We start from the raw sequence: 11,810 nt of genomic DNA, 5'->3' as shown, positions 1-11,810 counted from the left end.
GCAAGCTACCGGGTGATAAAACCTCACCGAGCCGGCAGATATGACGTGTTGCACAAGCAAATTCACGAATGCATGATGAGTCATCTCTTAAGAAAGCCTGCAGATGAGGTTTTTGGCCGAGACTAAAAAGAACTTAACGTTGAAAGGCCAAAAACGCCTACGTTGCGGTCGATGATTGTTAGCTAACTACTTAGACCCTGTTACTGTAGCTGTGAGTTTGCTGACAACAGCTGTAAGCTGCGGTCAGAATATTTTCTCCTGCAAGAGACTGGAGTCCCTGGCTATGTCGTGGAAAATTGGGCAAGTGAGTGAGATAGGAGGGCCGTAACCGTTCAGCGGGAGAATTATGCATATGTAGGTCTGACAGCCAAGACCTCAGAACGCCTTAAGTCCTGCCTGACTGGCTGTGTAGACGCCAGCCTGATTGAAGAAGGGAGCTGGAGGTGAGTTTGGGGGTTCAAGGTCTACCCCGAAATCTGTGCGTGAGTAGTGCGCCCTCTCTTCTTCATATCTCGCACGTTCTGCCTAGGCAGTCCTCAGGCCGCGTCGTCCATAAACAGCGATGGCGGATCCTCTATCAATCGCTGCGAGTATCGCGGGTCTTGTAGGCCTTGCCGACATTGTCTTCGCCCGCTTGGTGAAGTTCGGGCGATCTGTCAAGAATGCAGAAGAGGAGATTCGACACCTCGCTCAGGAGATCAATCTCCTTGGAGGAGCCCTGAACAGCCTCGAACGACTAGCCCAGGTCCTGAAAGACGATGCTTTCGACACAAACCTACGAATGCACAACATCGACGACTGCAGGGAGACTTTGAAAGAGATAAACAAGAAGCTGGAAAAGCTGGAGGCCACTTCTAGTTTGATGAAGCAGAAGCTCATGTGGCCATTCACCAAAGACCGTGTGAAGGAATGGCTCGACGATCTGTCCAAACACAAAGAAAACATCAACCTAGCGCTGTCCGCCAATTCCCTGGATGCCATGCTACGAGTGTTGTCCCAGGAAGGCCATCACGCGACAGAGATTCTGGCCGAGATCAAGGAAACGCGGAAGATCACTAGTCGAATCCACCAAGACTCCGAACGACTTAAGGTCTTGAATTTCTTCTTGAAGTACAACCCACAGAAGAACTACGACATGAGCATACGCCTGCGACAGTCGGGAACCGGAATCTGGCTCCAAAAGCTCCAAGACTTTCAGCATTGGTTATCTGAACCCGGCTCTAAGTTGTGGCTCAAGGGCATCCCCGGCGCGGGCAAGACTGTACTTGCGGGCTCAATCATCGAGTCAGCTCTGAAAAGGAGCACTGAAGAAAGGCTCTGCAAAAGTTATTGAGGAGGATACTAGAGTTGTTCGATCACACTTATCTCGTAGTTGATGGCCTCGACGAATGTGGCAAATCAACTGACGAAGTGGTAGAGTGTCTGTTTGACATCTCGGAGGACGCTGACAATGTTTCAATTGCCCTTCTCAGTAGAGACGAGGATGAAATTCGAAGCCGAATAGAGGGCAGCTTTACCCCTATCGAGATTGCAGCGCACAAGGAAGATATTACCGAGTACGTCACGGCTGAAATTCAAGAGAGAATTCGGTCTAGAAGGTTGCGCATAAGCAACCTACATCTCAAGGGAGAGATCCTCCAGGGGCTGATTGACGGCGCTAAGGGCATGTAAGTTCAAGTTTGTTGACCTTTAGCTTTCATCTTCTATTATTCAGGATTAACGACATAATTAAGGTTCCGATGGGTAGCCTGTCAGCTGGATCATCTCGGAGAGTGCGATTCAGATCAACAATGCCGAGACGCCCTCAAGTCGCTGCCCCCGACCCTCGACGAGACCTATGAGCGGATCCTCAGACGAGTGCCTAAGAGCAAGCAAAACCTAACAGAACTAGCCCTCAATTGCATTGCTCACGCCTCACCAAAGCTTAATCTCCACCAACTACAGGAGATACTGTCAGTTCCAGAGCCTGGAGTATCGCTTGACGCCGGGAGCGTTATTCGAGAAGAGTCTATTACCCGATATTGTAGTAGCCTCATTCGAAAGTCCACGGATGGTCTCTCTCTGGAGTTTTCTCATTTTTCAGTGCTGGAGTTTCTTGAGAAGGCCCCCTCACAACACCAGGGATTCGAGTGGATCCGTGTCTCAAAGTCTCGGGCGTATGCTTTGTTGGCAGTCCAGTGCCTCAAATTTATCCAGCTGCAGAATTTCTACCAACCGAAAATCGAGTTACACACGGAAATAGACGAAATCGATTCCAGAAACCAACTTCATCCGTTGTATTCGCATGCCTCTACACGTTGGCCCGAATATGCAAAGGGAGAGTGGGAGAACGAGACGGTCTTCGACCTGGCGGTCTCCCTCTTCCACCCCTCCAAAACCTGTCACTTCACTTCGTGGGCAATTCATCTCGCCAGAGGAACCGGACTCGGCCCCAAAGGAAGTGTCGAGAAAACCGTTTCGCTTTTTATCAACCCCGACTTTACACCTCTGCATATGGCAGCGGCTCTTTCCCTGCCCCGGATCTGCTGCTTCTTGATGAAACACGGGGTGAGGGTGAATCTTGAGAGTCCTATGGGTCGACCATTGCAATGCGCGGTACAAAGCCTGCCAGTTGGATACTCCCTGTGGGCAACAGGCTCCCTGGAGTCCAATGGGGTTTTCGTCGTCCAAGATAACCAACAAGATCATATCGCCACTGTAGACACCATCAGGTGCCTATGCCGAGAGGGCGCACACCTAAATCTTCAGTGCTGCAACCCGTTTTCTGGCATGAGCCTGGTGCAGCTATCTCTCGACGCATTTCGGAGATCGCATACTTTTCGGGTCACGATGGCACTCATTAGAGAGGGAGCACGGCTTGAAGAGACTGACAGCCTCATCGTGCAACGACACATAGAAGACCTCGATCTTCAGAGATACGAGGACGAAGTTCGGGCATTTCTTGAATTCCTTGACAGTTGCTCTTATCAATCGACCGCTCATCATCGAATGAGCGCTGTTCTATGGAAGGGTGCAGTTGCTTGCAACCTCAAATTCACCAAGGACCCGACGATCATTGACACCAGGCTTTCCCTGACGAATGATGAGGTTGAGAAGCATGCAGTAGGAGCAGTCACTGTAGCAAACACTCAGGTCCTAGAAAAAATGCTCTGCGATCCACGTCTCAAAGTTGCGTCTGTTGTGGATGCCGACGGGGATTCACTGCTACATCTAGCTCTTCTTAGCTGCCGCGGAGCAGAGATAACGGCTCTACACGTAGAGATCGTCAAAAAGCTTCTTGACGCAGGATGTGACGTCAGAATGACCAACAGGAAGGGAATTGACCCATTACAGAGTTGGGACTGGTCGACCGATGATATGGAAAATCCCCCAACCAGCAAGTTGGAATTATTTGACGAAGTAGCCCATTTACTCGCAGATCATGGTGCGCGCTGTGATCTTCAGGACACAGAGAAACGGACTGCCTTGCATCTCCACATATCTGAGCCCTTCCGACTGCGTGCGTTGCTCAAGTATCAGCCAACAGAGAGCATTAAGAAAGCAATGGAGACGACGGACAATGATGGTTACACCCCACTGACTCTATGCCTGTGGAAGATGTTGACACGGTCGGCTTCGATTCTTCTCGCTCAGCAAACCACAATCACAGCTAAGATGACTCAAAGTCCAATCGCGGCACTATCACTTGCTGCGAGGGCGGGCGACGAAAAGACCTTCGATGCTCTGCTGCAATCCGGAATCAACTTCAGTTTTAAGGACACCGAAACTCTTTTGCATCATCTCGGCCCCAAGACATCATTGCATTTTGTCCGTCGACTGAAGGCTTTGTATCCAAAGTCTTCTGGACATCGCTTCAATAGCCACACGCCACTCGAATCCTACCTGATATGCTGTCTTGAAACCAGCGGAGTCAGGGACATCAATGACTCAATCATAGACGAACTAGCCATATTGGACACGTCTGAGAGCGAGGTCAGCAAAGCCATGACGTGGGAGTGCTTCACGTCCCGAATACTGAGCAGCACAATGCATTTGCCAAGATCATGGACCGGCATTCGCGAAGATTTGGCTGAAAAGGATGACAGACAGGTCATCAGCGAGAACGTAAGCATCAATCTGATACGGCTTGGGTATTTGAAATCCTTCGAGTCTTGCTTCGGAAAGTCCGCAATTATTCCTCTCATGCAGCCATTCAGCACTTTGACGGAACTTTCGAAACCTTGGTCTCGATTGAAAGATTTAGTTTCCGAAGTCCTCCGTCAGACGCAACATTGGGGATCTCTTCGGGAATTTCCTGGCATCATTCTCTTACTGAAGGTGGCAGCTCATTCATATAATTTCAGAATCGTCAAGTTGCTGCTTCAAAAGGAAGTCAGCGTTCATCAACGTGTCGATGGACTGTCTGCTCTGGAAAGCTTTGTTAAAACCCCGAGATTAGACGGTCTTATGCATACGTGTAGCGCCAAGTCAGAAGACACTGACGACGAGGAAAATTATTGCGCGAAGAGAATGCTTGATCTCTTACTCCGCCATTCCGACAAACTACGCATCAACGAGGTTATTCCAGATGGTAGTGGGCTTGCGCTAATCCATTTGCCGAATGCGTGGGGCGCGGAGTGGGTTATTGAGAAGATCGTGGATCACGGCGCAAATCCGAATCTCCGTGTAGACAAACACCCCTACACACCTGCGGCCGTCTACCAATTTCTCAAACACCGGTGTTGTTCCGGATACGTCAAAACCATTCTCAAAAAAGGAGCTGATCCAACGCTGACCGACGACTTCGGGTTTGACACGGCCTTGATAGCTGCAATGTGTCGAGCAGTACCAGTATTGACTGAGATCTACGACGATATCAAACAAGGCGCCAAGAAGGATTGGCACGATAAGATGGACTGGTGCAAAAAGTGTCGTCTTTCTGTCCCCCTGGAGAATATGTCCCTAATCTGCACGGGAGTCACCGCACTACATCTTGGAGCCTTGTCCCAGTCTACCGACGTGTTGTGCTTCTACAATGACCACAAACTCATGGAGGATCTTGAGGTGAGGTCTGACGAAGGCTTTACGCCGTTGCACTTCGCAGCATCACAGGGCAGCGTCAGTAATATCAAATACTTGTCCGCTCTGGGCTGCGATATCGACGCTCGTGGCAAAGATGGGAGCTCCCCCCTTCACCTTGCTGCAAGAAGCAACAAGATAGAGGCCTGTCGAGTGCTCATCAAAGCAGGATGCAAGTCGTTTGAGGATTCGGTCGGGATGACGCCTTTGCTTTATGCACACCAAGCCAGCAATGAAGAGCTTGCAAATTTGCTTGACACTGTGAAGTCGGGTTCTAGCGTTACACATGTTGAGATCGAGCGACGTCGAAAAAGATCGTTGGCCTTGTCTTTCAAGATTGCAATTGAAAAGGACGATTTGACGATGTGTAAATACTTACATACCAAGGAGTGCGATCTCGCGACTTATCTCAACGACTTTGCAAGCGGCTCACTACTGGTACAAGCTCTAAAACAAAAACGGATCGCGATCATTGAGTGGATGTTGCAGCAACGGGTCTCAATGACCAGTGCAGTTAGTGGTTCCAAGCCCGTTGAGTTAGCAATTCACCTGGTGCTCAAGGACGCCGAATTGGTGGACGTATTGCCGGCCAGTCTAGAGAACTATACAAAAAACGGAGGGAGGCTTTTAGGAGAGACCCCAAACTTGGTTTCAACAGCCGTGCGCAACAGAAATATCAAGGGATTGGGGGTTCTCATCCAATACGTGAAGGATAATCAGAACTACTGCGGGTCAGTATTCAAGGTTGAGTTAAGTTTTCATGTACAACGACTAACTTCCACATGCAGGAAACTTTGGTCTATACATCCTGATAGAGTTATTTCTTTTCTGGTGAACGAGGCTGAAACGTCAACCGGATTGACACCTCTGCACATAGCAGCAGACTGTGGGGCTTTGGGAGCTGTCCAGGTATTACTAGAGTCTGGAGCTGATATCAACGCTGAGTCTAAGTGGCTCGACACACCGCTGTTTCACGCCATCACTCCATTCAACAACACTGACGAAGCCGTTGCTTTACATCTGATTCAAGGAGGTGCAGATCTCGAAAGGCGCAATGTCTGGTACGAAACTCCAGCCATAGCGGCAGCGAAATTCTGGCGCAAACAGACATTGATGGCGCTGGTCAACGCGGACGTTGATATCAATGCATCAAACAACAATTTGCAATCACTAGCGCACTGTACAGCCGAAATGGGCAACGTGGTGGCGTTCGCAGACTTCATGCATAGAGGGGTGAACCCTTGTAGGGTGGATATTTTCGGCTTTTCAGCTTTCCACCACGCGATCGAAGACTCGAAATTTGTCTCGTTCCTACTAAACTCAAATTTTAGTCTTGAAGACTCCGTCTGCTTCCCGTGGCATCTATACTCCGGGAAGCAGGCGGCTTGGCTAACGACTGCCTATCCGCTTTTCCGGAAGAGATACGGACCTCAAGCGCTTCAGAAGTTCGCAAATCTTGTGCCCAGCGGCAGTCAAGCACCTCTCTGCAAAGGGGCTAGACTTGGAGCAGTCCTGGTCATGGAAACCCTCCTGGAGCTTGGTGCCCCCATAGACCTCGAAGGTTGTTCTTCTGGCTCAGCCCTGATGGCAGCTTGCGAATTCGGACGAAAAAAATCGGTTGAATACCTCGTTCGTCGTGGGGCTTCCCTTTCGTACACTGGATCCAATGGCTTTCGGTCGGCCTACAAGTCTGCGAAGGGACACGAAGAAATTCTGAAGTGGCTGCTGGTAGATCGGTTCATTGATCAACAGAAGCTTACAGACGGTTGCGATGGTATTCTCCACGACGAAACAAATCGCGGACCTTTCTCTTGGGGTGGACCCATCCAGGCTGAGCTGGTGATCAGTGGTCGAATGGAACGACTTTGTCATCAGTCTAGTCGGGAATACTGGTCTTACCTGATGAAGGAGAAGATCAGATGGCGGGGAAGGATTCTGCCTTCGAACACACGCCGACGCACGGTATCCCACTCCAACATCGTTCCGAGGGAGATTGTAAGAATCCATCCCCAAGGCTACAATTCCAATGGGCATGAGGAGGCCTGGTTTTCGAAGAAGGTGCCGAAGATTCAGTCCGATGGCAGGTGCTGGTATATGTCCTACATACCTTAGACACGCCGTGAGCATGGTTGCGGTATCCCTGTCTGCGCAATGAAATCATTGTTAACGGCATCAATTCTCCGTATCCTTTCCCTACCATGTACTTCTTTGTGTGAAACAAACTCCGCAAATTATTCCTGTAAGGTATCATGCAATACTACTGTAGAAACATGAGATATCGGTGTCAAAATCCTCATCACCGGTATTTTCTCGCGGAGTCGCCTTGAGAATGGTATGGAAAACAAGCTTATGAAGTCATTTTGATGTTCTTGACCCTGGTACTTGCTTGCACCAAGTACCGCCTCCAACAGTTGCCCCACACCGAGTGGCTGCTCCGCGTTGACTTCAGTCGCGACGGACGGTTCAAATGATCGATGATCTCGTTCGAGGCTCGCGAGCATGACATTTCATCCTTCGGGCTCATCGTCTAGGCCAAAATATCGAACGATTGTTTATTGCGGTTGCGGAAGTTGATGTCTCAAAGACCGGAAGATAACCACGTCCTAAAGTCCTTGATACGCGTATTCGGTTGAGTAGGAACATCGCACATGGCTTCACGCTTGCGGATCCGAAACCGAGGGTGCTGCACTGCACCGTCACAACATGCGCGACGAGATCTATCGAAAGATTTGAGAAACATGTTGCTACGCAGATGGCGCAGATCAATTGATTGTATCTGAATGCAACAGCATCCGCAGAGACGACCCCGAGGACTTGCCTAAGCAGCCCCTTGTTATCACGTATCGAACGCGATCAATTAGCGAGATCAGTGCCGCCCGGGATTCGAACCTGGCGCAAGCGAGCCCCACACGGCTAAATTCCCCGTCAACGAATTCTTGTTTCTGTGGCAGCGTGCTTGTGATAGGGGTGAATCTTCTCAACGACCTGCCAAGCCGAGAGATGGAAAAGTGTGCGTCGCAGATGAGGTTTGTGATACGCGGAGTTAGAAAAGCATTAACCGCCCGTCGAGATCGTTTTCTTATCCCCGGTGTGTTGGATCGCAGCGGAGTTGACATCAAATTCGTCGATCCCCTTTTTTAAACCTCGGCGTCGCTTTCGGGGTGTCGATGCCATCTAATGTCCCGCCAGTGTGGCGGAAATTTGGGGTTCGTCCAGCTTTATGGGACGCGACGAGTGATCTGCGACCCGTTCTTGAACGCAGCCACAGGCAGAGCTGGCAGACTCGAGAGGGCCAATGGTCAACCCGCCTCCGTCCAATGTTCCGCCATACTTTTCCCCCGCGACGCGAGTAATGAGCTGTCAGGGCAAGCTTGTGGCACAGTTTCCCAAACCCAGCTCAACGGCGATGAACCCCGCGGTGATCGTAATCCTCGGCAGGCTATTCGTTGGTTCAGCAGCTGTCATCCAGATGCCGTTCGGTAGTGAAGCGGCGGAGCCATCCCGTCTAGCGCGTATCGACCAATCCAGAGCGAGAGCGAACCCGAGACCGACTGACTCCCTTACACCGTGCTATGCTGGGCAGCGTGGCATTGCTAGCGAAGCATGGACGCTCTCTTCATACCGGCTGCGGGCCGCGACTGCGCGGAGAGGGAACCGTCGCTTTGCTGGCCGTCGGTAATTCGAGTGAAACGCTGCGGGTGGAGTCGAGCTCGCGCGAGCAATGGGCAGAAGCAATGTCGGCGGAACGAGAGGGAGGTGTCACTTTGCACATGTTCACCTAGAGATAGGACTTCTTCTAGAACCCGAGCAGAGGGCCTTGTTGCCCATGGAGCTCCAGAAGGGCAATCCCCGCCTTTAAGGCTTAGACAGCTGCTTGTCGTACTCGCTCTCGTCTGAAGTCAGGAATAAAACCAGCGCGATGGAACGCCCTACCAGACGGTTTGGGAGCTGAGGCCTCAAGCTCTTTCTCGAACACCCTTTTCACTCTTTTTGTTGCATCTCGGCCTTCAAAGACACTAGACGCATCATGGCGCTCCTCACCTTTAGTCTGGCCAACACGGTCGGCCTGGCTTTTGGCTTGGTAAGTTGACTCGGGTACCTGTACCGACGATGATCGTGGTAATCTAACAAACTTTAAACCAGTTCTTCCTCTACACCTTCGGGCATATGTTCTACAACCTCTACCTCCACCCACTCCGAAGATTCCCCGGTCCATTTTGGATGCGCGCAACATGGCTGCCATTCTGTTACAAGCTGTGCACGGGTACTTTGCCCTACGATATGCTCGACCTTCATAGACAGTACGGAACGGTTGTGCGTATCGGCCCCGACGAGCTTGCGTTCCACGACGCCCGCGCATGGAAGGACATTATGGGTCACCGCCCCAGCGGCGGCGCCGAGATGGACAAGTCGCAGAAGTTCTACCGTGCCGTTCCCGGCGCCCCCTCCGATATCGTCAACTCCGGCCGTGAGGAGCACTCCGCCCTCCGTCGCTCCCTGGCGCACGGTTTCAGCGAGCGCAGCATGCGTGACCAGCAGCCCATCATCAAGCAGTACATCGACCTCCTCTTTCAAAGGCTTCACGAACATTGCGACAAGGGTGCTAAGGCTCTCGACTTGGCTGCTTGGTACAATTACACCACCTTCGACATCATCGGCGACTTGGCTTTCGGCGAGGCTTTCGGCAGCTTGGACAACTCCGACTACCACCCTTGGGTGAAGGCAATTTTCCAGATGGCGCGTGTCGGCACCGTCCTCCAGACCATTACCCACTACCCCTTCCTCGGAACTATCATGATGGCCTTGGTCCCTGAGAGTGTCAAGCGCGAGCAACAAAAGCACGAGGAATTCACTACGGCCAAGCTGCAGCGCCGCATAGACATTGGACACGAGCGACCCGATCTTATTGAGGGTTTGTTGAGGAAGAAGGACGACTGGGTAAGTGGCGCTTCTATTGCCATGCTCACTTCATAGCTAACGCCGCAACAGAACATGACTTTCCCCAAGTTGAAGGCCAACAGCAGTATTCTCATCATTGGTGGTTCCGAGACGACGGCCACCCTCCTTTCCGGCGTCACCTACTTCCTCTTGACGAACCCCATCGCGATGAAGAAGCTCACCGACGAGGTTCGCTCCGCTTTCAAGGATGAGAGCGAGATCGACTTTGTATCTTCCAGCAACCTGCCCTACCTCCTTGCCTGCTTGGAGGAGGCTCTCCGCATGTACCCTCCTGTGCCCATCGGCCTGCCCCGTGTCGTCCCCGCCGGAGGCGCCACCATTTGCGACGAGTTCATTCCCGAGGGAGTAAGTTCATCTTCACATCGTCTACAAGCTCTGTCTGACATTTTATAGACTACCGTCTCCGTCTACCAATGGGCCATGTACTACTCCGAGAAGAACTTCGTGGACCCCAAGAGCTACCACCCCGAGAGATGGCTTGGCGACCCGGCGTTCGCTAAGGACAACAAGGACGCTTTCCAACCCTTCCACCTCGGACCCCGCAACTGCATCGGTAGAAAGTGAGTAATCTCCCACGCGCCAGGCCACTGGGAATACGGTGACTAATACGTATACGCGTTTAGCCTGGCCTACGTCGAGATGCGCATCATCCTCGCACGCATGCTCTACAACTTTGACATGAAGATCGCCGACGACAGCCTTGATTGGGTCGGCAAGCAGAAGATTTACCTGCTCTGGGAGAAGGGCCCCCTCAACGTCTACCTTACTCCCGCCAAGCGCTCTTGAGTGCGCTATTGAGACACGTCTAGACACAGCGGATTTCCGAAGCATAATCCAGCGAATACGCGCATGGCGTCGTTTTCGTAATCGATACATACTTTATTAACGGTGTCGGCATTGCGGTGGGTGGGATACACCGAGAGCTCGTACTGAAAGTGGGCATCATCATGAGCGTTTCCTTTATCGGGTCTGGTTTGGAATTCCTAAAGCATCGTACATACGTCTCGAGAACTATAGACCTCAGCATTTCCTAGTAAATTTAAAGCATTTCCCCACAAATGAGGTTGCCTTCGGTTGGAGTCGATGCGCGGAAGGTTTCTCAACAGTCAAGGTTGCAACTCTCACGCTGTGGCCCAATGATCATCTCTACCCGCCATCCTTGCTCAGCGGGAATAGAGCTCAGTCTAGAACACCGAGCGGAGTTGTCGATTGCCGTCATAGCTGAGTCTGATTAAGCGCGCGCCAGCCATGCCGCCTGAATGAACAGTTAACTACCTTGCTCATACTCCCGGCAAAACATTTGTAAGTCCCGATGAATGCTCGAAGTGTGAAGGTCTCTTAGTCCGAAAGACGCCGCTTCTCTTCGAAGCTTACGCACATCATGCAGAATCACAAACATCAAAGCAGAGGTACGATCACCTGAAGCCTGAGTGTAACTATGCAACACGAGGAAATTATGCTTGTCGGTGGCATCAAATGCCTCCCAGAATGGATCCCAGAATGGATTCGAGGCTCTGTCAGCTCGTTCATAGAACTTCTCAAGATGAATCATCTCATGCATGGTGCTAAAAGTGCACTACGCGAATCGAAAGGGAAAAGGTACGAAGACGCAGGATCCTGCTGTCCTACAACACATGTATGAAGTATTGGCTCAAGTACTACGTCTTGACATCTCCGTCAGCTCGTCGCTGCTTCAATCATTATAGTCCCCGTAGCCTCGGCCCGTTGTCCCTCGCATGTTCTACCGCTCCGTCCTCGACTCCTCAGCTTCAATTGATTCGCATTCTGCATCG

General features: G+C 51.3%; 2 protein-coding genes across 2 annotated transcripts; both read left to right on the top strand.

Annotated features, from left to right (window-relative positions):
- Positions 1 to 562: 562 nt before the first annotated feature.
- CGCS363_v014904 (uncharacterized protein) lies at positions 563 to 1,333 on the top strand (the record flags this gene model as incomplete). The annotated part of the gene is made up of 1 exon (XM_036646753.1): positions 563 to 1,333. The coding sequence occupies one exon, from the start codon at positions 563 to 565 to the stop codon at positions 1,331 to 1,333; it is 771 nt and encodes a 256-aa protein (XP_036488204.1).
- Positions 1,334 to 9,085: 7,752 nt separating this feature from the next.
- On the top strand, positions 9,086 to 10,803 carry CGCS363_v014903 (Trichothecene C-15 hydroxylase; the record flags this gene model as incomplete). The annotated part of the gene is made up of 5 exons (XM_036646752.1): positions 9,086 to 9,139; positions 9,202 to 9,996; positions 10,048 to 10,362; positions 10,411 to 10,577; positions 10,641 to 10,803. 5 exons carry the CDS (start codon positions 9,086 to 9,088, stop codon positions 10,801 to 10,803), a joined length of 1,494 nt encoding a protein of 497 aa, XP_036488495.1.
- Positions 10,804 to 11,810: the final 1,007 nt, after the last annotated feature.

Source organism: Colletotrichum siamense (assembly GCF_013390195.1).
Source record: "Colletotrichum siamense strain Cg363 chromosome Unknown KSG_Cg363_contig10, whole genome shotgun sequence".
NCBI lineage: Eukaryota > Fungi > Ascomycota > Sordariomycetes > Glomerellales > Glomerellaceae > Colletotrichum > Colletotrichum siamense.
Note: the sequence above shows the minus strand (reverse complement) of the source record. Positions and strands in the feature narration are given on the sequence as shown.